The sequence below is a fragment of the Aspergillus caelatus genome, assembly GCF_009193585.1.
Source record: "Aspergillus caelatus strain CBS 763.97 unplaced genomic scaffold BDV27scaffold_207, whole genome shotgun sequence".
Classification (NCBI taxonomy): domain Eukaryota; kingdom Fungi; phylum Ascomycota; class Eurotiomycetes; order Eurotiales; family Aspergillaceae; genus Aspergillus; species Aspergillus caelatus.
Genome location: NW_022475470.1, coordinates 20,244 through 45,229, shown reverse-complemented (window position 1 = coordinate 45,229; position 24,986 = coordinate 20,244). Strand labels below are relative to the sequence as shown.

Sequence of the window (24,986 nt, the reverse complement as noted above, 5' to 3'; positions counted from 1 at the left end):
ATATAGCTCAGTGCCCTAAGAGCAAAAAGTACAGTACAGCTGCACTAGCGCACAAACTACCTGCATGCGTTTCAAAGGCAGGGATGAGGGGAAGAGGAAAGAGACTAGAAATCATCGCCGATTCCTGCGGTCACAGTTGTGTAACCCAAAGATCGGCAGGTCTGGTCCTTTGGCTCATGACGATCTTTGATTTTATTTTTTTTTTATTAATTATTATTATCATTACTACTTACGGTCTCTCCCCAAGGCATCCTTCAGGCTGAAAAGCAATGAAATGTTCTAATATATCGGATATTTCAGTTGCCCGGTGGTCATCTGGCCCGATATAGAGTTACAGCCCATACTCATCGTAGTGAGTCATGAATACCTAAATTAGGCAGAGAACAAATAAAATCCAGAATGAAAAAGACTCTATTTTGGATCTGCGCCATTGGAATGTATTTCTGGGGCAAACAATTATTGGTAGGGATGCCTGCATCGTGGGGCTGAACTGAAGCGCTGACAACAAGTCAGCGCCTCAGGCAGAGCCGTGATTGGGACATGCAGCTCTCAGGCATCATTGCTTTGCTTCTTCCTACTAGTAGAATCCGTAACTGTCCAACAATTTGTCCCTATGCATTGTTGCCTTGTTTTTATCAGCCGCCCTTTTATAATGTGCCATCATCTCACGATCCCTCTCTTACTGCTACTTTCCCGGAGAACTTCCTCGTCAATTCCCTCAATGACCACGCCAGTCTCCGCTCTGTGATCCCTGATTTCCTTTCAACTTCCGCGGTAAGGTTGCTTTCATGCTACCTACTGCTCGTTCGTTCTCGATACATCCCGCGCCCAAGTCGTAGGGCATTGGAAATCTTCCGCCTCATTCTCACCGCCAGAAGAGCCCTCAAGTCGCCGGCCAATCCATTCCAGTTATACGAAGCAAGGCGCCAACCTAGTCTGTGATCTCTGGGCTTAGGCGTCAGAGCTCGTACGTCAGTTCAGATAAGCTGGTTTATTCCGCTCATTGTGGGATATTATATGTATTGATCTTCGCCCTTCTCTTCGTGCACCTGATCCCACCGGTACCTACTACATTCACACCCCAATCCTCCATTTCATTCATAATATCCCGTATTAAACCTGTCACGGCTATATTCCCTCCCACTTACTAGAGGTCACTGACAATGTCATCCAGTGCTACCCCTCTAGATTCTAGCTCTAACAACACAGCTCAACAGTCCGTCACAGAGCCCGAGCCACAAAAAGAGCAAAGCTCGGATCCGCTCTTGACCCCATCTGTTCCGCTCCCCGAAGCAGCTCCACAGCGGGACCTATCTAATCAGCGCCCTGAAGCCATGGCCGATTCCAGCGTGACGACTGCCGCCGCCGCCGGGTCGGAAAATAAACATGAGGCCGAGCCGCCGGTCGACAACAATACTATCAAGCCAGATGCGAAATCATCCGTCGCCGTGTCAGAAAGTGCCTCGGCTTGCAAAAAACATCCGTCCAAGGAAAAAGACCCTAACGGCCGCAATCGCGATTCGAAAAAGAAGAGCCATAAGTCCAAGACCTCGTCCGTAGTCACACCTAGTGATGATAGTTCCGAGGAGTCGGATTCTTCTGCCGATAGCTCCAGCGCTGAGGAATCTGCATCCGAAAACGAAGAATCTCCTTCCAGCTCATCTGAATCGGAGCCAGAAAGGACACATCGGCGGAGAGGGACAAAGAACAAGACAAAGAAGTCGCTGAGGAGCAGTCGGAAGAAGAAGTCTCGGTCGCAATATGAATCCGAGTCTGAGTCCGACCCAGATGAAAGTGAAGATGACGATACCGCCCTCGATGAGAAGGCTGTCAAGCGGCTTGTATCCAAGCTCAGGGCGCGAAAAAAGGCTAAGAAACTCCGGTCCCAGGAGGACTCATCGGAGGACCTGGAGGACTCAGACGAGGAAGCTGACCCAGACGACACGGCACTCTTGCTTGCGGAAGAGCGATTAGCCTCATTGAGACTGAAACGAGGTGATGGTAGGCGTCGTAACAGAACCCGTGGTAAACGGAACTCATCCGACGGCGAAAGAAAGTCCAAGGGCAGAAAGAAAGCTGCTTCAAAGATAGCTTTCAAGCGGGTAGATGAATGTATGTGCGAACCTTGATCAATCTGCTGATCAGAACGACCAGTGCTAACCAGATGATTTGGCTCTCAGTGTGGGATAATACCATCCATAACTTCAAGCTTACAGAGACTATGGATGACCCAGATGCCAATGAATGGGACCAATATCTCTTCACCGTACGCCGCAAATTTGACTGGGATAACAAGTACACGGAAACCGTGGTAGATTTGAAAAGCAAGTACATTCGCGATGCACTTACCAAGGTGATGGATGGCGTTAAGGGGGTCAGCTTAGTGCAGGAGACAGCCGTCGTTGACCCCAATATGCTTTTCTTATATCTTGAAGAGACCCGCCAATACATGAAAGACCTAAAGCAACAGGCTAAAACGGAGAAAAAGAAAAAAGCTAAAAAGGTAGCTGCAGCCAAGGCGGCCCATCTCAAGGTTCTCGTCAAGTACCTGGATACGGACTACGCCGAGACCAAGAAGACCTTGTATCCGCTGCTAGAAGCCAACACAATTACCTTCGATCTACTCTGGGCGTTGTTCAAGCCGAACACCATTGCATACACCCCGACGTACGGGAATCAGGACGAGCCACGCGCATTTAAGCTCGAGTATGCCACCAAGGAGTCCTCTTTCATGAAAGGCCAGTGGTACAGTATTGAAGGCCGCTACCTTGAATATGATGGGAAATCCTTTGGCATGGGAACAATGTTGGCCGAAGTGGAAAGCTTCAAGGGTGCTCGCAAGATAACCAGCCTCAGCTGTTACCCGCTGAAGTACCATCGAGAGGCTGAGGACGTTAAAACCAAATTAATTGAGAGAGGCAAGAAGTTTGTATCAATGAGAGGTATGAACTACCGGTTCCACAAAGGCATGGCTTTCTACAAGAAGAAGCGGTCTGTCATCAAAGTCAACATCAACGGAAGAGTTATGATCGATCCTGCAATTCACCGCCGGATCAACCCTAACTATCCCATCAGCACTGTCCGCCCGAAAGATGCAGATTATATCGATGACTCCGACGCTGCCGGTAGTGATGGCGGATGCTGCTGCGTGTCAGAATCTGACTCAGATGGCCCATACGTCCACCGTCGGGACTCAGATGCCCCTAGAGTCCGGTACAAAGTCATCCAGGATAAGGAGGGCACACCGCACGTGGTTGAAGTTGAGCTAGATGAGAATGGCAATGAAATCCACAAGGAGCAAATGGACCAAGTAGAGGACCCATCCGAGAGAGACTTCACCGAAGAAGAACTGCTGATAGCCAGTCCGGTGGTTCTGGGATTTGCCTTCAGCGAGAAATTATGGTTAGAATTCAGCATCTCGGGCATCAGCGACATCGACTGGAATGAAGACGCATTCGATTCGCTGGTCCTTCCAGACAATCAGAAATCAATTGTCAAGGCCCTTGTGGAATCCCACACTTTCTGCGCCGCACAGAACATCGACGACGTTATTCAAGGCAAGGGCAAAGGTCTAGTCGCTGTGCTCCACGGACCACCAGGCACAGGCAAAACCCTGACAGCCGAAGGCATCGCCGAGCTGCTCAAACGTCCATTGTACATGGTCAGCGCGGGAGAGCTCGGAACGGACTCCCGGACCCTGGAAGCTGAGCTCAACAAGATCTTAGATATCGCCCATTCCTGGGGCGCCGTGCTCCTGCTCGACGAAGCAGATATATTCCTCGAGAAGCGCACGATCCAGGATATCCACCGCAATGCTCTCGTTAGCATCTTCCTCCGTCTCCTGGAGTACTTCCAAGGTATTCTTTTCCTGACAACTAACCGAGTGGAAACCTTCGACGATGCCTTCCAATCCCGTATCCACGTCGCCCTGCGGTACGGCGACCTCACCACCAAGGCGAAGCGAAGCGTATGGAAAATGTTCCTTGAGAAAGTCCAAGCGATGGACGGCGTGCAAACAGCAACCTTCACCGAGAAAGACTTCGATGCTCTGGCTCGACATAATCTCAACGGACGACAGGTAAGCTTACCCCATCCACTACATCTCCAATCCATCCTAAAGAACCCAAAATTAATACATACCCCAGATCAAAAACTCCGTCCGCACCGCGCAAGCCCTAGCCGTCAACGAGAGAACCCCTCTCTCCATGGAACACATCAAGAGAGTCTTAGAAGTAGCAGAAACATTCGACCACGATCTCCGCGGTGGAACAGGATACATCGATGCGATGAGAAGCTACACATAAGACACAACAAATACAAGAGCAGATACGACTTACGAGCGATAACTAACACAAGAATATGAGAAACGCAATGAGAAATGAAATGAGATGATACGAGATCGTCACGATTTTTTCCTCGAGAGATTAGCTATTCGTTGGTGTTCAGTCCATCTTATTAATTTATTTAACTTTTGATCTTGTTTTTCGCGGACTGAGGCGTTCCCTTTTTGGTCCTGGCCTTCTCTCTCCTCTTTTCGTGCATTTCGTTCTTCATTTGTTTATGTTTCATATCTGTGGCGGGTCTTGGTTTGATTGGTATTTCTTTTTTTAACGATGAGGGATGAATTCACGAAAACCTTGCAGATGGCCTGGTTCTGGGGGTTTTAGGATAAGAGATAGAGGAATAAAGACAGAATTAAGAATGGAGACCAAGATAATCACATCGCATCAGATAAGATCGATCTATATGCCTCGGTAAAGCGGGTCCATCGGTTTTGTCACATATCGCATCATGGCTACAAGTTGTATACAGGATATCTTAGACGAGGCATTGGGGTAGAATACGGAAATCAGGGGAATCAATTATATTTTCGGAAAAGTTTAAGAAATACATGTTCGTCGCCTTTGCCATCATGAAACGGCGCAGAAGGAATCGTCAATTGACTATCCATCAGCTCGTCATTGCTCCAGAAACAAACTGCAGCTGCATCTCCTCCAATATAAAGCCGATGCAAGTGGAAGCATACACGATGGGTAATAGGCGTAAAATGTCATACACATGACTATTATACAAGGAGGAAAAGAGCTGCAGACGGTCTAGTTTACCTCATGAGAGTAATTTAAGGGTTGGCCTTGACGAAGTCGATACCCTTCTGGATGTTCTTCTTGAGGTCACCAAGGCAGGCCTCGAGGAGCTTCTCCTCGTAGGCGTTGACCTGGCCAACGGGGAGGATCTTCTCAACACCGTTGGGGCCGAGTTCAACCTTGGAGGCGAAGAAGTCAACACCCTGGTCCTTGTAAAGAGGGCTGTCGACGAAGGTGGGCTCAACGACACCCTTCTCACCCTGAGCGGCCCTGAGGAGGGACTCAGCCATGCGAGCACCAGCCATGGCCATGGAGAGGGTGGCAGAGCCAGCACCATCCTTGGCCTTGACAACCTCATCACCACCGAACTGGATGCGGTTGACAAGAGTATCGCGGGTCTCACCCTCAATGCTGGGGTGGTTGGACTGAGAGAGGAGAGGGACGATGGTCACACCGGAGTGACCACCGACGACAGGGACGGCCTCGTTGGAGGGGTCGGTCTTCTGGACCTGAGAGATGAAGCGAGAGGCACGGACAACGTCAAGGGTGGTGACACCGAAGAGACGCTTGGGGTTGTAGACACCCCTGGCCTTGAAGACCTCGGAGACGATGGGGACGGTGGAGTTGACCTGATTACAATTAGCGCGAGAAAACTGGGGACATTGGGTAAAAATCATCATACAGGGTTGGAGATGACGAGGATGTTGGCCTCGGGAGAAGCCTCGGCAGCGGCCTTAGCAAGGTCGCGGACAATGGAGGCATTGGTGTTGAAGAGGTCTGACGATAATGCAATCAGTATTCGGTTTCCAGTGCCATTGAAAAGTCAGGATGCCCATACCGTCACGGGTCATGCCGGGCTTGCGAGGAACACCGGCAGGGATGAGGACGATCTCGGAGCCCTTAAGAGCATCACGGAGGCCAGATTCGGTAGGGTCGAAGCCAGAAACGGTGCTGTTGGTGTTGATGTGGCTCAGGTCAGCGGCAACACCTGTTGCATCACGCATGTTAGTCCTGTCTTTAAATCACCGAAGTCGGAGATGTTGCAAGCTGTGCAAAAACATACCAGGGCCACCGCGGATGTCGTAGAGAGCAAGCTCAGAAACACGGGGGTTGAGCTTGAGAAGAAGGGAGAGAGGCTGGCCAATGCCACCAGCGGCACCAAGAACGGCAACCTTGGAAGCCTGTGAACAAGAAGGTAAGTTAGTATGTTGGTTTTGTTGTTGCAGAGCTAGCTCCGAGGTCCAGAAACAGAAAGGTTCAATGGGTTCAATCACACACCTGGCTGGCAGAGGCGGAGAAGGCGCGCTTCTGGAGGAGGTTGAAAGACTGGCGAGCAGCGAACATTGTGAATGATGTGTAGGAATGGATAGAATGAATTCTATCTAAGAGAAATGGAGAGGTGAGGTGGAGAGAGAAAAGAAACGAGGATGAGAAAGGAGAGAAAGGAAGAAAGGAAAGAGGAATCGGCGGCCGTTGGTTGCCGGTGAGAAGGAATTCACTAACGAATTTGGTTTGTTGGCGGCTAAATCGCTCCGTTTCCGATTCTTTCCCCACGCACGGCTGACTCGGAATCATTCGTCACTTCACATGGGGACCGGCCTCAACCCTCGTATAATATAATTTGTATAAATACCCGACTTGTGTTTATTTTGGTTCCCGGTCTCAACTCGAACAGTCCATCACATTCATGACCATGTAGCCTTTCAGTTGAACTCAATGGCATATAGTTACAAAAGAAAATATAAAAAGAGTATAGAATGATATCATAATGCAATCCGAACACCTGCGCTTGTGAAACAAACCCAAGCAACATCCAGAGAACCCACACTGACAGTCAACAAAAAGATCATAATTTATCTCACAAAGTGCAATACAGCCCAGCAGAAGAGGAAGAATATCACGACCCCACCCCAGAAAATCCACTTGTCCTGCTTAGCCCGTCGCTCCACTTTTCGAATGGTTTCACCGCTGACTCCCAGGGTGTTAGCAACACTATACAGCCGGCGCTGCGTCCCCTTCAACACTTCTCGCTGCTGTCCAAGATCCGCAAGTACAGCACGTCCCCGGTCCAGGAAGTCATCAAGCTGCGTGCTCGTGTTGGCCAAGAAAGATTGCTCGCGAAGCGCATGAGTCTCACGGTTGTAATCTGCGGGTGAAGCGCCGAAACTGAGCCCTCCGCGGGATGAAGACGGAGCGAAGGCCGACGACTGTGGAAGGGAAGATTGGGCGTATGGGTTTTCTGGTGTCGCTGTGTGATGTGGACGTCGACCAAGTAGTTCATTACGGTTTGTCACGGATTGCTATAACATCCAAGATTATCAGGGTCAGCGGACATCATGGTTGGCAGAGTCCAAACAAGTCCCAAAAACTTACCGCATCCTCTCGTTCTTTGCGTAGCCGATCGAAATGCTGTCGGTAATCTGTGAGCTCCGACCGAAAATTACTGCAGAACCATGTCTCAGCCAGCCTGTCTCGATGATCAACTTGGCTACAATTTCATACTTTACTCTCTCGAACGCCTTCTGTTGTTTTTCGGGTATCAATTCTTTCTTCGATAAAGCTGAGTAGTCATCGACTGTGCGTGATAAGGAAGCAAGTGAAGCTGCGATCTGGCCTATAGCGTTGCATAAGTTTCCGTCACAACTGAAGGCTTGTACTTGTTTATCTTTGTAGTGCGAAAGTTTAGTCAGTACCTTGTAATGCGGGCGAGGATGTGGCAGGAGACTGCGCGAATGTGTCCAGATCTCGACGGATAGCAGAGGACTGCTTCAAAGCCGAATTAAAAAGAGAGTTCTTTGCAGAATACACCTGTTAGACACAATTCAATAACCAGACGTCAGCACGAGTGACGTACCATTTTCCACAGGCAACCCCGTTACGGTGGGCTCTTTGCATATAAACACAGGACAGGCTTAGGAAACCGGACGGTATATGACAGAGTCTGCTGTCGTAGGAGGACCTTGAGTGCAATGCGCTGAGCAACTCTCACTAATATGTGATTTTGGCGGAACAGCAATGTGGGTGTTTTGTTTGTACCTTTACTAAGTTCTTGTAGATAATGCCGGCCAAGGCCACATGTTCTTGCAGTCGCACAATTCTGACGCCGCTGACCGCCTCCCGGCGCTGCTTTTTTTAGCTTGTCCGACTATTTCAATTGTCATTGTTTCTTAGCAATACTCAACTATAAATTGACCTTCGCAAATTTATTATTGCTGTATAAACCATTGGCATGACTAGCATTTGGCTTAGTCATATTATGGCTCATGATTAATTTGATTGTACTTTACTTGAGGCTCAATTACTCGCGACATACTTTGGTTGGTTAAAATATATTATAGACAACAATGATACTCCGATGACAAACGAGGAGAAGGGTATGCCATTATGAATTACTGATACAACAATAAAATCCACCACTGCGCCAACTCCAGCCCTTAGGAAGTGTGGGTAACAGAGCTATGATGAAATATATGACAGATCATATAGAACAGGCCCCGAGACTGAACGCCAGGACAGCAATACCCTCTATCTATTTGGGAGGGTACTTGTTCTGAAGAAACCATCTAATAGAATTAAGCATTAGCAAAAGGGCTTAAAGATTGACATTGAGCACACCAACTTACTTGCTGACGAAATAATCAACTGCACCAAATGCCCCAACAGCACCGGACCAAAGTCCAATCAGCTCCCAGGAGAGTTTGCCTTCAGCATGTTTCCGGTATGCACCGAACCCCAGCCCTGCGCCTACCAAGCTGAGAAGCACAGCGTTGCCGATATAGACAGGATTATCCGAGTTGCGGCAAACGCCAGAAGCCTTAGCCTTGGCCTTGGCCTTGGCTTTGGCTTTCTGTTCTTCCCTCGCTTTCTTGTTTTCCTCAGACTCTTCCCGTTCTACCCGCTCAGCTTGAGTGGTGGTCTTGATGTCTTGATCCAGGAAATCTGACTCCACGACGGTGACGTGTTGCGAATCTACATCGACTAACGAGGCGGTGCTCTCGGATTCATCCTTATAGACTCCACCAACGCTTGGGGCACGGCTTTATTTCAATTAGTCAGAGGGACATCCTGGTGCGTAACTAGTTTTATAGACAGGCCATGTGTCGACTTACGCCTAACTGGAGAGTTAGTCCTGACACCAACATGTGCAAGATTATTGTGCAAGATTATTGGAGGCAAAGAAGGTATGGGTAGGGATGTCACATACCTCTTCTGCAGACTGCTCCGGGCCCTTAGCGGCTACTTCGGCGTAGGACATGTTTGGAGTGCAACGTAGATAGAAGATTGGAAGGTTATGTATTTATGGTCTGCGGCAGAGTTAGTTCGGCGGAAGCATGGCTAGAAGACTGTAACACGAGATCTATCATGGTTTGTAGAGGACACAATATTGGCCTACCTGGAAAAGTTAAAGGAAAGGGATACGGATCGAAGGGGGAACTGAGAATGGCACTTTAAAGGCACTGTCAGATGGAAATGAAGTAAAGTTTGAGAGAAGACGCATGCATGGATTTATACGAATGCCAGGGCGCAGGAGCAGCCGTGAAAGAATGACATCACGTCACTGATCAGCCGGTGGAGTTGGAGCACTGCCAAGACCCGCCATCGTCACATTCGACTGTAAAGAAAAAGGCTTGGCTCTCGTCGAGAATTGAGTCGAAAGGAATTAATTAAATTTGGAACATGATTAGTGACTTGCGATTGGTACTGGGCTTAGAGAATTGTCTTCAATCAGACGCCTCTGCAGTCAACAGCAGCCTAACTACGGATTTGACCCAGGAATAGAATTTTTAAGGGAACATAGGAAATGGATTTAGATCTGATGCACTGTACTTGACAGACCAATTACGGTCAAAAAACACTAGAATGATTTTTAATACATATTAAAACAAATGCTAAAAGGAACTCCGGTCGTAGATAGGTAATACATCTGGCATTTTGGAATCCCAAACAGACCAGATCGACCTTAGAGCAGCAGCTCCAAGGGGTTCTCAACAACCTTCTTCAGCTCCTTAATCCATTCAGCACCAACGGCACCGTCGACCACCTTGTGGTCGAAGCTACCGGTCACAATGATCTGGTCGTCCCACACAACCTCGGTACCGTTCTCGGTCTCGACAGGGACGGCAACCTTGCGGGTGGTACCGACAGCCAGGATACCAGCCTGAGGGGGGTTGATAACGGCAGTGAACCGCTCAACGGCAGGGTTCATTCCCATGTTGCTGATGGTGAAAGTACCACCCTGGTACTCCTCCGGCTTAAGCTTGTTGTCGCGAGCGCGCTTGCCAAGGTCCTTGATAGAGTTAGAGATGCTGGAGAGGCCGAGACCCTGGACGTTCTTCACAACAGGAGTGATCAGTCCAGCAGGGGTGGCAACGGCAACACTGATGTCGGCAGTCTTGTGCTGGCGGATGACAACCTGGCCGTTCTCCTCGTGCCAGCTGGAGTTGACAGCAGGTACCTTCTGAAGAGCAGCGGCACAAGCCTTGACAAGGAAGTCATTGACGGAAAGCTTGTACTTGCCATCGGCGGAGGCGTTAAGGGCCTGGCGGAGCTTCTGAAGCTTGGTGACAGACAGAGTAGTCGAGACGAAGAAGTGGGGGTTCTCTCTGGTAGATTGCTGAAGGCGGTTGGCAATAGTCTTGCGCATGGAGGTAAGAGGGATATCCTCATAGGTAGGACCAGCAGCGGCAGAAACGCTGGGCTTGTACTTCTCAACATCCTCCTTGGTGATCTGACCGCCTCTGCCAGTACCCTTAAGGGCCTTGATTGGCACACCCTTCTCCAGAGCAAGAGCCTTAGCAGCGGGGCTGATGGTAGGCTCGCGGTCAAGACTGGGCTGAAGCTTCTCGCCCGAGGTCTCGGGCTCCTGAGCAGCAGGCTCGGGGGCAGGTGTAGAAGCGGGAGCAGCATCAGCAGCACCCTTGGACTCTTCCTTGCTCTCCTGAGCTGGGGCAGCGCCCTTGTCACCACCGGCATCCTCAGCGGTGAACGACTCGAATGACGAAACATCAGTACCCTCTTCGACGAGGACGGCGATAGGCTGTTGACGCGCAATTAGTAAATGCAATACGGGGACACAATGAAAATTTGCATCGCAGCACATACAGAACCGACAGCAACCTCCTTCTCACCAGTTTCCTTCAGAACCTTAGCCAAGACACCTTCTTCTTGGAACTCAAAGTCCATCTGTGCCTTATCGGTCTCAATCTCGACCAAAACATCTCCGGGCTGCAGGGCATCGCCGGGCTTCTTTTGCCAGGCACCGATGTTTCCAGCAAGCATTGTTGGCGACAAAGCAGGCATGCTGATGATAGTGTGAGGGGGGAAGGCTGCCACTCGACATGTTAGAATTCGACGACTGCACTATGAGATAGCAGGGATAAAATCTGGACGGGCGTACACTTGGAGGCATAGTAGCGGGAAAGGGCAGCGAAGGCGGGCAATTGGGGTCTGAAAATAGGGATAACAACGTCAGCCTTTCTGAATATGAAATTTGAGAGTTAAAGCGAAGGCTATAACATACTGAACAGCATCCTTGAATCTGTGCATAACCTGCGGCCTCCTCAGGGAGGAGGCGCCTTTGATGAGCATGGCGCTGGGAGTGCGCATCCGGACAGCACTGGCGACCATGGTGCCTGAATGCTGTGAGTATGATACAATGAAAGGGCCCGGGATGCGACAAAGAGAGGAGAGAGGATGGAAGGGCGGGCGAGAGGTATATCTGGCAGGTGGAAGGGCCCGGTATCAAAGAGTTGAGGAGTGCAGCTCTAGGAACTTTTCTGTTGAGCTTCCCGGTGAGAGATCGGAATAGTGTCGCCGGGTGCCGCCGGTGTCCTGCTTAGGTAAGTTGTAAGCAGGTCTCCGTCGCGTACCTGGCACGAATCGGCGTCCGTAGATTATCCCCGTCCGCCGGAGAAGACACGCATCAGTTCCACTAGCGGGCTAGTAACTTAGTATGGAGTGCTACTCTCCTCACTGCTTCTAGTCCTGAATTTACTTGTCCATGTGGACCCCTCATATGCCTTATTTGGATTGCTCCGGACGGAGTCTCGCATAAATGGCGGAAGTTGAGAATGGCTCTGCCAATGAGCCAACCCAAACACCTCCGGCTCTGTCGCAGGCAGACAACAAAGAGCATGGGGTAGATGTTTCCACGCACTCCGAAGCCCCCGATGCTGTCCAAGAGGATAAGCCCACGCTCCCCGAGGAGATGGAATGCCTAAAGATCGATGTGGATGATTCACAAGGTCACAGGCAAGTACAAACCGAATTGGACTCTACTGAACCTACTGAGCCTGTAGAAACACCTTCAGCACCCCCGAAGGACGCTGTTCAGCCCCCAGCATCCGAACAGTCGGAAGCGAAGGATGAAAATGCAGACAACACACAAGATGATGGACAGGAAGTTAGTCTCGAACAGAGCTCTCCCGACGAGAACCCAGATAGAGAATCTGTACCGCCTCAAGATTTGCCTGCCCCGGACCCTCGCGTGCGCTCAGATTCGAGGTCAACGACTGCTACGTTTGCAACGCACCGTTCAGTTCCCGTTAGCTCCACTGTCTTCATTGTAACAGCGCTTGACACCATTGGCGCATCCCGAGAAGCCCGGAGAACCAAAGAATTAGAGGACGCCGTGAAGAGTGCAACTGCGAATGTCAAGCAATCGGATGGCCAACCCATAGATCCGGAAGTTATCTTTCGCCCTTTACTTCTTGCAACCAAGACTCTTAGCGTCCCTCTGCAAGTAACAGCACTCGATTGCATCGGGAAACTTATCACCTATTCATACTTCGCTTTCCCTAGTGCCCAGGATGGCAATGTCTCCCAAACCGAACCCACGCAAGAGCATCCACCGCTGATTGAACGAGCTATCGATGCGATCTGCGACTGTTTCGAGAACGAAGCCACGCCCATCGAGGTCCAACAACAAATACTAAAATCACTCCTTGCGGCAGTTCTAAATGACAAAATTGTGGTTCACGGAGCTGGTCTCCTTAAAGCTGTCCGCCAGATATACAATATTTTCATCTACTCGAAGTCCAGTCAAAACCAGCAGATCGCCCAGGGATCGTTGACTCAGATGGTCAGCACAGTTTTTGACCGTGTTCGCGTGAGGCTTGAATTGAAAGAACTACATATGCGCGATGGCGAAAAGGCACAGGGGTCCTCTTCTGACACTGTAACCCTGGATCCCACGGAAACCCCTCAAACCAATGATGAAGACCAAGCGTCTGACGTCGCCTCTGCTACCGTCCCGGATCAACCCGTTGCTAAGGAACCTACTGAGAAGTTGACATTGCAAAGTTTCGAGTCGAACAAAGACATTACATCCGTGAATGACAATGCCCCAACAACAGTTACGCGCGCCAAGGCCCGCCAGACCCCAGTGAGGTCCTTATCAATTTCAGGGGAGGAGAGAGAAGACGGTGAAGGCTTAGATGATGATGAAGACGAAGTATATGTTAAAGATGCTTTCCTGGTTTTCCGAGCTCTATGCAAGCTGAGTCACAAGATCCTTAGCCACGAACAACAGCAGGATTTGAAGTCTCAAAACATGAGATCAAAACTGTTGTCTCTGCACCACATTCACTATCTAATCAACACTCACATTGCCGTTTTCACGTCCCCTCTATTGACGATCAAGCAAAGCTCCAACAGCTCGGACGCTATGACTCTTCTACAAGCTGTTCGGCCTCACCTTTGCCTAAGCCTTAGCCGAAACGGCTCCAGCTCGGTGCCCAGAGTTTTCGAGGTGTGCTGTGAAATCTTCTGGCTTATGCTCAAGCATATGAGAGTGATGATGAAAAAAGAACTTGAAGTGTTCTTGAAAGAGATTTATTTAGCTATACTTGAGAAGCGAAATGCACCCGCGTTTCAGAAGCAGTATTTTATGGAAATTCTGGAAAGATTGGCAGACGACCCGCGTGCGTTAGTTGAGATATATCTCAATTATGACTGCGACAGGACCGCACTGGAGAACATCTTCCAAAACATCATCGAACAGCTTTCTCGCTACGCCAGCGTACCAGTCTCCATTACCGCAGCCCAGCAGCATCAATTCCAGGAGCACCATGTCAAAATCTCTCGTTTAGGACTTGAGTGGCACCAACGCGGTACTTTACCTCCGACTCTCACTACCGCTAATGTAGCCAACATTCAACAGGCTAATCTGCAGGGTGTTCCTTCTGAGTATACGCTCAAACACCAATCGGTCGAATCTCTTGTTGAGATACTGCAATCATTAGACAATTGGGCCTCTCAGCGTATGGCAGATCAGGCTGTCACTAATATCTCGTCTCAGAAATCCATTGACAATTCGAGAGAGTCATTGGACACAAATGCCGGTGCATTCCTTTCATCCCCAAGGGTCGATGTTGCCGAGGGTGGAACCGGTCGGTCAACACCTGTGGCAGAGGACGATCCAAGCCAGATGGAGAAAGTCAAGCAAAGAAAGATTGCGCTCATGAATGCCGTCCAGCAGTTCAATTTTAAACCTAAGCGTGGCATCAAACTATTCATACAAGAAGGTTTCATCAAGTCCGATCCTGCTGAGATTGCGTCCTTGTTATTCCGTAATGACCGGCTAGACAAGGCTATGGTAGGAGAATATCTTGGTGAAGGTGACGCCGAGAACATTGCTATCATGCATGCGTTTGTTGATATGATGGATTTCACAAAGCGGCGCTTCGTTGATGCTCTTCGTGGCTTCCTGCAACATTTCCGTCTGCCTGGAGAGGCACAGAAGATTGATCGTTTCATGCTCAAGTTTGCAGAGCGCTACACAACCCAAAATCCAAATGCTTTCGCAAATGCTGACACGGCTTACGTTCTTGCATACTCCGTCATCTTGCTTAACACAGACCTGCACAGCAGCAAGATGAAGGGCCGTCGTATGACGAAGGAGGAGTTCATAAAAAACAACAGGGGTATCAATGATAATCAGGACTTACCTGAGGAATATCTTACGTCTATTTACGACGAGATTGCAGGTAATGAAATCGTTCTTGATACAGAAAGAGAACACGCCGCAAACGTAGGAATGCCCACAGGCACACCTGGAGGGTTGGCATCAAGGGCTGGACAAGTCTTTGCCACAGTGGGGAGGGACATCCAAGGCGAAAAGTACGCCCAGGCCTCTGAAGAGATGGCTAACAAGACCGAGCAACTTTATCGAAGCTTGATTCGGGCGCAACGAAAAACGGCAGTCAGGGAGGCTCTCTCGAGGTTTATTCCTGCTACCTCTGTCCGACACGTTGGTTCTATGTTCAATGTCACCTGGATGTCTTTCCTTTCCGGCCTGTCTGCCCCAATGCAGGACACCCAGAACCTTGAAATGATTAAACTGTGCATGGAAGGAATGAAGTTAGCAATCCGAGTTAGCTGTTCGTTCGACTTGGAGACTCCCAGAGTTGCATTTGTAACGGCTCTGGCTAAGTTCACGAACTTGGGCAACATTAGAGAAATGGTGGCAAAGAATGTCGAGGCTTTGAAAGCTCTGCTTGATGTAGCACTTACAGAAGGGAACTATCTCAAAAGCTCCTGGAGAGAGATCCTCACATGCGTTAGCCAGCTGGATCGGCTCCAACTTCTCACTGACGGCGTTGACGAAGGATCATTACCCGATGTTTCGCGGGCGCGTATCGTGCCTCAAGCATCATCAGATGGTTCCCGCAAATCCTTCCAATCATCAAGACGGCCGCGCCCTCGATCAATCAATGGTCCTACGGCCTTCCGCACCGAAGCTGCAATGGAAAGCCGATCTGCTGAGATGATTAGGGGTGTGGATCGAATCTTCACGAATACTGCCAATCTCTCTCATGAAGCCATCATTGACTTCATCCGGGCACTGAGTGAAGTAAGTTGGCAAGAGATCCAGTCTTCCGGACAAACCGACTCTCCACGTACCTACAGTTTGCAAAAGCTCGTTGAGATTAGTTACTATAACATGACGAGAGTTAGGATCGAATGGTCTAAAATTTGGGAAGTCCTTGGACAGCATTTCAACCTTGTTGGATGTCACTCCAATACAACGGTGGTCTTTTTTGCGCTGGACTCGCTTCGTCAGCTGTCGATGCGCTTTATGGAGATCGAAGAGCTTCCAGGTTTCAAGTTTCAAAAAGATTTCCTCAAACCATTTGAGCATGTCATGGCTAATAGCAACGCGGTAACCGTAAAAGATATGATTCTGCGATGTCTTATCCAGATGATTCAGGCCCGCGGAGATAACATTCGCTCTGGTTGGAAAACGATGTTTGGCGTCTTTACAGTCGCTGCTCGCGAGCCCTACGGTAAGCGATGGTTCCCCCGGGTTGCTATCTGAAATTCGCTAATTTGATTATAGAGGGCATTGTGAATATGGCTTTCGAACATGTTACCCAGATCTATAACACACGGTTTGGTGTTGTGATCACACAGGGAGCTTTCCCCGATCTGGTCGTATGTTTGACAGAGTTCTCTAAGAACTCGAAGTTCCAGAAGAAGTCGTTACAGGCTATCGAAACTTTGAAGTCAACTGTCTCAAAAATGCTCAGAACGCCTGAATGTCCTCTTTCTCATCGTGGCTCGTCAGCTGAAGAATTCCATCATGATGAAAATACGAACCTTGCCAAGCAACTTAGCCGCCAATCTAAGGAGGAACAGTTCTGGTACCCTATCCTAATTGCGTTCCAAGACGTGTTAATGACTGGTGACGACCTTGAAGTTCGCTCACGGTAAGCTCCCTTTGCCCTTGGCATGCAAGCATTTGACTAACACAAGATTTAGAGCTTTGACATACCTTTTCGAAACGCTGATCAGATACGGTGGTGATTACCCTCAAGAGTTCTGGGATGTTCTCTGGAGACAGCTGCTTTATCCTATCTTCGTCGTATTGCAGTCCAAATCGGAGATGTCTAAAGTACCCAACCATGAAGAGCTATCTGTGTGGCTATCCACCACGATGATTCAAGCATTAAGAAACATGATCACCCTTTTCACGCATTACTTCGACGCGTTAGAATACATGCTGGGACGCATACTGGAGCTCCTTACACTATGCATTTGTCAAGAGAACGACACTATCGCGCGAATTGGCAGCAATTGTTTACAACAGTTGATCTTGCAGAATGTTATGAAGTTCAAACAGGAGCACTGGGAGAAGGTGGTTGGTGCTTTCGTGGAGCTTTTCAGCAAGACCACTGCCTACGAGTTGTTCACCGCTGCTGCTGCTATCTCTACGAAGTCTTCCGAATCGCACAAATCTACTAACGGGGAAGGCGCAAGCAATGAAGGAGATACTCACGAAACTGCCGAAACATCCTCAGCACGAGAAGGTCTTACCGATTCTTCGAAGACTAACGGATTGCAAAATGTGGCACATGAGCATGAGGAAGGGGACATGCCTACCGCTGCCAACTCTGAGCTGGAGGACTATAGACCTCAGGCCGAGGTACAGCAACAGCCAGCTGCGGTCACTGTTGCTCGTCGTCGGTACTTCAACCGCATCATAACGAACTGTGTCCTTCAGTTGCTCATGATCGAAACTGTTCATGAGCTCTTCTCCAACGACAAGGTTTATGCGCAGATTCCGAGCTACGAGCTTCTTCGACTAATGGGGCTCCTGAAGAAGAGTTACCAGTTTGCGAAGAAATTCAACGAGGACAAAGAACTCCGCATGCAGCTTTGGCGCCAAGGATTCATGAAGCAGCCGCCAAACCTTCTCAAGCAGGAAAGTGGAAGTGCTGCAACCTACGTCCACATCCTTTTCCGTATGTACCATGATGAGAGGGAGGAAAGGAGGAACAGCCGTGCAGAAACAGAGGCTGCACTCATTCCGTAAGTGTCTGGTTACAACCTAGTGTTAATTCTCGACTAACCGATCTTCTATAGACTCTGTGCCGATATAATTCGCAGTTTTGTCCTTCTTGACGAAGATTCACAACATCGAAATGTGCTCGCCTGGCGTCCCGTAGTGGTAGACGTGCTGGAAGGGTATACGAACTTCCCTTCTGAAGGTTTTGACAAGCACATCCAAACCTTCTACCCGCTATCTGTTGACCTCCTCGGTCGCGACTTGAACCCTGAAATACGCATTGCGCTTCAATCATTACTTCGCAGAATCGGTGAAGCAAAATTGGGAATCCCTGCTTCGCAAGCACCTGTTAGCCCGAGAACCTCGGTCTCCCATCGTAAAGATAGCATCGGGCGTTGATTGCTTCTCTCATTTTCCTTATTTTTTTTATTATTTATTTATTTTCCCCGTGTTTTGGATATCCCGCCTACCTGATTGCTTGTCTTTCAATGGATGGCGACTGTTGTAGACTTACTTTTCTGTGCTTAACCTTTCTATGTGAGCCGGATTTCATATATGTATGTACCTATACGAACCGGGTCTCTCCTAATGACCGTAACTTTCCCTAATCGGAGGGCGCCGAAAACCGTCCTCAGTAGATAGTTTGTATTACCGAGGTCGCACAGCGAGTCTTACAAACGCCAGAAGAACGTGGAAGTAACGTCTCATGAATGCGGAGTCCTCCAAGTATACTACAAAACAAACCTCAACCCCCTAGTCTTATAGACGTTAGAGTAGAAAGACCAAACAAGTGAGACCGGGCAAACAGTATAAGATAGGCGAGGGGAGTGGCGCCGAAGTAGCTGGCTGGTTCAAGGTGCTCGCTTTAGTCGTGTTGAAACCGAGGCTTCTCACGATCGTTTGCTCAAATACTAAGTATGCCCCTGCGGGGATACGACCGATTGACAAGGTTGAGTAAACGCATCCAAAGGTGTGGACTGGCGATGACTTGGAGTCAGCTCTTTACGAGGAACTGAGGTGTGCTACTTTCGCGCCCTGCTTGGTTCTCTTCTAGGGTGATTTGCGAGCCGAGGATGTGTCGCTGTCGTAGGGGGAAGAAGTCGAATGTTCGATGGATGGGCCGCGTGTCTTCTGGCTACCTGGAGGGAAGCCCAAGATAACGAATGTGAATGCGATTGTCATGGCTCCATCAACCGGGCTCTAGCATGATACTGTGCGATGAGATATAGCGCTCCCGAGTGAAGCCTCTTTCGAAAGAATCGTAGTAGAAAACGGGTTGCAAAGTACTGAGCTCCATCCTTCTTCCCTATCCCAGTCTACCGCTATCTCACTGTATGCCTTCGGTGCTAACGTCAACTTCATGAGTTGTACATCTGTCCATACTGTTTGGCATGGCGCCGGGCATGGGAGTTCGCCCAACAGCGCGGGTCAAAAGGCCGGCCGGCCTTTTCATTGTCCTATAAAACTACATACGCTGGATTTGGGAAGGCTGCACTCTCGTTCACCTTCGAAGCTACTCGGGTGAAGCTGGTCTAGCTCATCTAGTTTTCCTTACTATTGAGGAATACCTGGAGGGAATCCGTGGCCGAGAGCGCTAATAACAATCGAATTTATTTTGCGTCCTCTTACCTGCCCTCAAGCTTCCTCTTCACCATGCCACAGAAGCTCTCGAACAAAACCGAATCTGTACCCTTGAGCCATCTTATCAGTACTCGAACGCCTTTCTCCTCGATGCCTTCTTTCCTCAGATGCACTTTGAATCCCAATGTTGCTCTACTGTCATCTACATCTATACTTTGCATTGCACCAGCCGAACCTTTCAACTTCCTACGCGCCTGGCGGGACCACACATTTTCCAGAGCGAACCCAACACCCACGGCTAAGTTATTGCGCCAGAGCCATTGGAGAGGAAGAGAAGCGAGTTCCTTATCAAGTTTTTGACTTGCATAGTCGATAGAGCCGTGAGGAATATTGAAGACGTATTCCGACGGGAATGGGAGAAGGTGTTTTGGAAAGGTTGTGATCGATCTCGCCACGTCCTGTCTCTATCAGTATCATACAGAATGCATGTGCGAAGGAGCGAGACATACCACAGAAGGGCGAAGATCACCCCACGACCATGCTATCGCCCATCTCCTAGTCTTAGAGCCCTGTACAAACTCCGTGACCGCATAATTGTGATTGCCATGTCCAATGAGTTTCTCGACCAGTATGGAGACGCTGCTCAGTTTTCCCAGCATCGACGTATACCATAGGACTTTCTGGCGGAGCCCGAGGCTTTCTTCAATCATGCGCGACACGAATGCAACTTCACCTCCTTGGGTAACCATTTCTACTTCTGCACCAGTGCACGCCTGTATCTAATGTAAGTACATAATCTAAGCGCTGGGATATGTGGCTCACAGAAAATGGTGGCCGTTCTTTTGCCTGCGCTGAGGACACTAGCTCCTCGCGCGATGTATAGAATGGAGGGTTGCACATTGTGAAATCAAGGCTTTAATCACATTAGGAACAGAAGTACGTGACTTATCTGCAGGTCCACATACCCTTCGACTTCGAGCTTATCCAGGGGAATAAGAGCACCACTGGGATCGGTCTTGGCAATGCGAATTCGAGACTCTAACTTATTCTTAGACACGGCTTCTCGAGATGTTCGTATATTATCATCATCGATGTCTAACGTATCCGTTAGTGTTATGTTATCCTTCTTTCATACAGTCAATGTTACCTGTTGCTATAAAATTCCACTGTGGCCTAACAGAGCAGCCAAGAAGCGGGTATATGCTGCAGCATCCTGTTCCTCTGTGGAAGTTAGATCAATTTTACCCAGCTTGATAATAGAGTGAGAAGTACATGTCAAGGCCGACAACCTTTCTACCAGGGTCGTAGTCATCACGGTATTCCTTTCCAGTAGTGTCCAAGAGGCTTTGCAACCATAGAATATAATTTAACCTGACATCATTAGCAATGGAAATTCATACTCGGGGCCATGGCGCACCTGTTTGGCACCTACAACTGCTGTCAGTTTTTATGTGTAGAAATAGATGTAGAAGTACACTAGCTGGTACATACCGGTGGGCATAACCTATTTTCCGGAATCTGAACGCTAAGGCCAAAGTCTCGTTGCAAGAGACTTTTGCTTAATTGACTATTGAAAGTTAATCGAAAGATCAGACCCCACAGATTGTAGATCTTACCGGACAGCATCCGGATCACTGAAGTCCAATTGACTATTTGGTTTCAGACTGTGACATCTCAGCATGATCGCCTAGGAACATGAAACCTCCAAACTTCTGGTTCGATAAAGGTAAGACTTACTACTTCGCGAACTCCGGTGATTGCAGTGCAAGGGTAGCGAAGTCGACGTCATCCTTGTAGATGTTATTGCGAATTGCCCTCATGGTGCTACATGGAAACCGGTCAGTATATCATTGTTGCGAGCTTTACTACATGTCACAGGATTCAGGCATAAATGATCCTATAACCTTTGGGTAAGTACCCACTAACTTTGAATGGTGTTGTTCAGCGTGAGTGGGGCGTACCGGCGATGTTCGAGACACCAAGAAGCGGCTCGCTTATCGAGTACGTCCAGGAATTGCAATTGCAAGGTTTCCGCAAGTTCCGTGGGACACTATTTTAGTGCTTGGTGTGTGGATTCGCGGAGGGAAACATCAGGTGACGAGATCTCAGGCTCAAGAATTTAATTTGGTAAGGCTATAAGGCCAAATAATACTCCGTAACGTGATGTCATTGGGGGCTCGGCGCATACGTACCCCTCAATCATTGTTCATTGGAACAGAGCCCACTTTTCAGGAACACTTGGCTGCCTAGCTGCACTACAACTCCCCACGTTGGGTCTTTCTTTTTCTCTTTTTTTTTCAATTCAATTCCCCAAGGGCGTTGTTGTAGAGTGTCGCAATGGACAAGTTCAAGGAAAGGATCCAGTCGTTGGAAGACTCTTTTAAAGGTCAATCCTATCCACCAATCTGCTACGAACGAACTGACTAGAGGGGACCGATAGATACCAACATTGCAGAGGAGGCACACCACTTCAAGCATAAGGTTGGCAAATTCTTCAACATTGTCAACCCGAATCACCGTCATGACGAAGCGCACGAACAAGAAACCGACAAAAAAAGAACAGCAATTGCCGAATCCCATCGCTTCAAATCCTTCGCTCCGATTCGGGAAGGCAACAAGGTGAAGTGGTATGTTGACGCGCTAGATTATCTTTGGGCTGTTTCCATCGCTCTCGAAAATGCGAAGGAGGTCATCTACATCGAAGACTGGTGGCTTTCCCCAGAGTTATTCCTACGCAGACCCGCGTATCAGACTCAGGAATGGCGACTGGACCAGGTGCTCAAGCGCCGTGCGGAAGCGGGAGTGAAGATCTATGTGATCGTATACAAGGAGGTCAGTCTTTCAATTCCGTTGAAAAATGCCCAGTCACTTATAAAGTCAGGTCAACCAAGCATTGACCTGTAACTCGGCCCATACGAAACACGCGTTGCGCAATCTCTGTCCAGAAGGCACTCCTGGTCATGGAAACATCAAGATCCTGCGGCATCCAGACCACAACATCTTTGAGAATGCAGCTGACATGACATTGTACTGGGTGAGCTAATGCATCTAAACATGTTTAACGGCCGAAAAACTGATGATGACAAGGCCCATCACGAGAAGTTTATTGTTATCGACTACGCCCTGGCATTCATTGGAGGCATCGATCTGTGCTTTGGGAGATGGGATGCTAACCAGCATCCTCTGGCTGACGTTCACCCATCAAATATGAAGGACGAGATCTTTCCAGGACAGGATTTTAACAACAATCGCATAATGGATTTTCAGAGTGTTGCACAATGGCAAGCGAACGAACTCAGTAAGGCGGACTATGGCCGAATGCCCTGGCATGACGTGGCCATGGGTCTTATGGGTGACTGTGTCTATGATATTGCTGAGCACTTTGTCCTACGGTGGAACTTCATCAAGCGCGATAAGTACAAGCGTGATAAAAATGTTGACTGGCTGACGCTGGAGGGCCGCCTTGGTGAAGATGAGGACCTGGTCGCTGTGCAGCGGCCTAAGTACCCCTGTGGTGACTACGTTCAGCATCCTTATGCTCCTCTAACCTCGAAGCCCCGTGGAGCCCAAGGCAGTGCGCAGGCACAGATTGTGCGCAGCAGTGCTGACTGGAGTAGCGGTATCCTGACTGAGCATAGTATCCAGAACGCTTACAAGGAGATCATCAGCAACGCTAAGCACTACGTCTACATTGAGAATCAATTTTTCAGTACGTTCAACTTGCTCCTCTTTCACGATTCATTTTACTGATTCTGTTAGTCACGGCCACTGGAGATCAACAGAAACCTATACTCAATACCATTGGACAGGCCATCGTCGATGCTTGCGTCAGTGCAGCCAGGGAAGGAAGAAAGTTCCGGGTGATTATTGTGATTCCGGCCATTCCTGGATTTGCAGGCGATCTTAGACAGACTGAAGCAACAGGCACCCGGGCGATTATGGATTACCAATATAAGTCGATCAATCGTGGCGAGCACTCGATCTTCGGCCAACTCAGGCACCACAACATCGATCCTGAACGTGAGTGGCCTACCTTTGTTTCTATCAAAACGATTACTAACGGGTGAAGAACACATCTTTGTTTTCAATCTGCGCGCGTATGACCGTATCAACAAAACCCCTGCTCTAGAAGCACTAGAGAAGGAAGCGGGAGTGACATACAATGATATCCAACGTGGAATTGCGGAGTCCATCATGAGTGACAGTGTTCATCCTTCCATTGGTAAAGAGGGAGATAAGGGCGAAGTTGGCTATGAAGACGCACAGAAAGAAAAAGAAGAGCGGCTTGCAAGGTTGGAGCGATATGAGGAGCAGGCCGAGCGTCATAAATCCGAATACAAACCGTCTAGCAAGGATACGGTTGCCCACACGACTATGCTAAACGGTGGAAGGATGTCTGATGAGCCCTGGGAGGGTGAAGCGGAAGCTGAAAAGGAAAACTTTGTTCAGGAGGAGCTTTATGTCCATGGAAAGGTGTGCATTGTAGATGACAGAATTGCTATTTGCGGCAGTGCCAACATCAACGATCGAGTAGGTTCCTTCTGATTTAAAGTTACCGAGATATAGCTAACCCTTCCAGTCGCAACTTGGATATCACGACAGCGAACTGGCTATCGTCGTGGAGGATCAGGACCTCATTGACAGCATGATGGATGGCAAGCCGTATAAGGCAGGTCGTCTAGCCGCTACACTCCGGCGGCAGCTCTGGAGGGAACACCTTGGGCTGCTCCCAGCACAGGATTATGACGCTTCGCAAAGCCCCAATGCGCAGCCACCAAATGTTTGCATGAACCAGATACTTGAGGGACCTGAGAACAGTTTTGTTATGGATCCTATGAGCGACCCGCTCTGGGAGATGTGGACCGGACGGGCGACTACCAACACCGAAATGTATCGACAGCTCTTCCGCGCTGATCCGGACGACAACATCAAGAATTTCGAGCAATACGACAAATTCAGAAACGGTGTCAACGAGAAGCAGGGACACTTGCATGACCCGTTTATGCCTGTCAAGGAAGTCCGGGAGAAATTGGACAAGATCAAGGGTCATTTAGTTTGGATGCCTCTTCGGTTCTTGGAAGACGCTAATATGGCCGAGCCCGGGCTTCAGGTTAACCAGATCACCGAGGTAAGCGATCGATCGGTATAAGCGAGAGATTTACTAATAGGGAACAGAGTATCTATACCTGATTTTTCTTGTTTGAAAATTACTTTCCGGGTTTATTTGATGATGGCAATCTCTTCTAAAGCCAATGCACATGGGTACAGCGTTGGCACTAATCGTAGCAAAAGCTACATATTGGCATAGAAAGTTCCGCTTCCCTTTGCACATCATCCTTTACGAAGTTAAGACGATTTTGATATCTTGAAATTTGTGTAAGAAGCGCGATTCATAAGTGATTTACCGTGCTTCGCAAGAAGATTTCACGATGCATAACACAAGTGGTCAGGCTATAGCTATGACATTATTGAATTCAGTAAACTATGATCTTCCTCGAATCTTCCAAATTCTAGAACAGTCTTCGAAGCCCGGC

General features: G+C 48.9%; 6 protein-coding genes across 6 annotated transcripts; 3 read left to right on the top strand and 3 right to left on the bottom strand.

Annotated features, from left to right (window-relative positions):
* Positions 1 to 1,334: 1,334 nt before the first annotated feature.
* BDV27DRAFT_148590 (ATP-binding protein) lies at positions 1,335 to 4,304 on the top strand (the record flags this gene model as incomplete). The annotated part of the gene is made up of 3 exons (XM_032070937.1): positions 1,335 to 2,112; positions 2,181 to 4,078; positions 4,146 to 4,304. The coding sequence occupies 3 exons, from the start codon at positions 1,335 to 1,337 to the stop codon at positions 4,302 to 4,304; spliced, it is 2,835 nt and encodes a 944-aa protein (XP_031923640.1).
* A 545-nt stretch (positions 4,305 to 4,849) lies between these two features.
* On the bottom strand, positions 4,850 to 6,543 carry BDV27DRAFT_134319 (malate dehydrogenase). The gene is made up of 5 exons (XM_032068282.1): positions 6,363 to 6,543; positions 6,148 to 6,265; positions 5,923 to 6,072; positions 5,767 to 5,861; positions 4,850 to 5,713 (listed from the first exon to the last, which is right to left on the bottom strand). Exons 1-5 carry the CDS (start codon positions 6,426 to 6,428, stop codon positions 5,120 to 5,122), a joined length of 1,023 nt encoding a protein of 340 aa, XP_031923639.1. The 5' UTR covers positions 6,429 to 6,543; the 3' UTR covers positions 4,850 to 5,119.
* Positions 6,544 to 6,937: 394 nt separating this feature from the next.
* Positions 6,938 to 11,711, bottom strand: BDV27DRAFT_148588 (dihydrolipoamide acetyltransferase component of pyruvate dehydrogenase; the record flags this gene model as incomplete). Its single annotated transcript, XM_032070936.1, has 9 exons — positions 6,938 to 7,384; positions 7,458 to 7,527; positions 7,587 to 7,727; positions 8,708 to 9,121; positions 9,194 to 9,195; positions 10,078 to 11,121; positions 11,187 to 11,410; positions 11,482 to 11,531; positions 11,605 to 11,711. The coding sequence occupies 9 exons, from the start codon at positions 11,709 to 11,711 to the stop codon at positions 6,938 to 6,940; spliced, it is 2,499 nt and encodes an 832-aa protein (XP_031923638.1).
* Positions 11,712 to 12,009: 298 nt separating this feature from the next.
* Positions 12,010 to 18,469, top strand: BDV27DRAFT_134312 (Arf family guanine nucleotide exchange factor SEC7). The gene is made up of 4 exons (XM_032068281.1): positions 12,010 to 16,369; positions 16,423 to 16,792; positions 16,845 to 17,894; positions 17,949 to 18,469. Exons 1-4 carry the CDS (start codon positions 12,139 to 12,141, stop codon positions 18,268 to 18,270), a joined length of 5,973 nt encoding a protein of 1,990 aa, XP_031923637.1. The 5' UTR covers positions 12,010 to 12,138; the 3' UTR covers positions 18,271 to 18,469.
* Positions 18,470 to 19,415: 946 nt separating this feature from the next.
* On the bottom strand, positions 19,416 to 21,486 carry BDV27DRAFT_39047 (DUF890 domain protein). Its single transcript, XM_032076510.1, has 11 exons — positions 21,379 to 21,486; positions 21,190 to 21,276; positions 21,069 to 21,116; positions 20,944 to 21,019; positions 20,870 to 20,880; positions 20,725 to 20,823; positions 20,600 to 20,673; positions 20,418 to 20,547; positions 20,275 to 20,365; positions 19,962 to 20,225; positions 19,416 to 19,910 (listed from the first exon to the last, which is right to left on the bottom strand). The coding sequence occupies exons 2-11, from the start codon at positions 21,270 to 21,272 to the stop codon at positions 19,497 to 19,499; spliced, it is 1,290 nt and encodes a 429-aa protein (XP_031923636.1). The 5' UTR covers positions 21,273 to 21,276; positions 21,379 to 21,486; the 3' UTR covers positions 19,416 to 19,496.
* Positions 21,487 to 21,710: 224 nt separating this feature from the next.
* Positions 21,711 to 24,951, top strand: pldA (putative phospholipase PldA). The gene is made up of 8 exons (XM_032076509.1): positions 21,711 to 21,838; positions 21,893 to 22,284; positions 22,334 to 22,486; positions 22,540 to 23,161; positions 23,212 to 23,472; positions 23,522 to 23,982; positions 24,032 to 24,580; positions 24,628 to 24,951. The coding sequence occupies exons 1-8, from the start codon at positions 21,790 to 21,792 to the stop codon at positions 24,640 to 24,642; spliced, it is 2,502 nt and encodes an 833-aa protein (XP_031923635.1). The 5' UTR covers positions 21,711 to 21,789; the 3' UTR covers positions 24,643 to 24,951.
* Positions 24,952 to 24,986: the final 35 nt, after the last annotated feature.

Coding starts and splice junctions, on each gene's coding strand:
- pldA (XM_032076509.1), top strand. CDS start 21,790: ATGGACAAGTTCAAGGAAAGGATCCAGTCGTTGGAAGACTCTTTTAAA. Junction 21,839..21,892: donor GTTGGAAGACTCTTTTAAAG/GTCAATCCTATC, acceptor GGGGACCGATAG/ATACCAACATTGCAGAGGAG. Junction 23,473..23,521: donor CCACAACATCGATCCTGAAC/GTGAGTGGCCTA, acceptor TAACGGGTGAAG/AACACATCTTTGTTTTCAAT.
- BDV27DRAFT_134319 (XM_032068282.1), bottom strand. CDS start 6,428: ATGTTCGCTGCTCGCCAGTCTTTCAACCTCCTCCAGAAGCGCGCCTTC. Junction 6,266..6,362: donor TCTCCGCCTCTGCCAGCCAG/GTGTGTGATTGA, acceptor TCTTGTTCACAG/GCTTCCAAGGTTGCCGTTCT. Junction 6,073..6,147: donor CGACATCCGCGGTGGCCCTG/GTATGTTTTTGC, acceptor GTGATGCAACAG/GTGTTGCCGCTGACCTGAGC.
- BDV27DRAFT_134312 (XM_032068281.1), top strand. CDS start 12,139: ATGGCGGAAGTTGAGAATGGCTCTGCCAATGAGCCAACCCAAACACCT. Junction 16,370..16,422: donor CGCTGCTCGCGAGCCCTACG/GTAAGCGATGGT, acceptor ATTTGATTATAG/AGGGCATTGTGAATATGGCT. Junction 17,895..17,948: donor ACAGAGGCTGCACTCATTCC/GTAAGTGTCTGG, acceptor GATCTTCTATAG/ACTCTGTGCCGATATAATTC.
- BDV27DRAFT_39047 (XM_032076510.1), bottom strand. CDS start 21,272: ATGAGGGCAATTCGCAATAACATCTACAAGGATGACGTCGACTTCGCT. Junction 20,548..20,599: donor GTGGAATTTTATAGCAACAG/GTAACATTGACT, acceptor CGGATACGTTAG/ACATCGATGATGATAATATA. Junction 20,226..20,274: donor AAGAACGGCCACCATTTTCT/GTGAGCCACATA, acceptor CATTAGATACAG/GCGTGCACTGGTGCAGAAGT.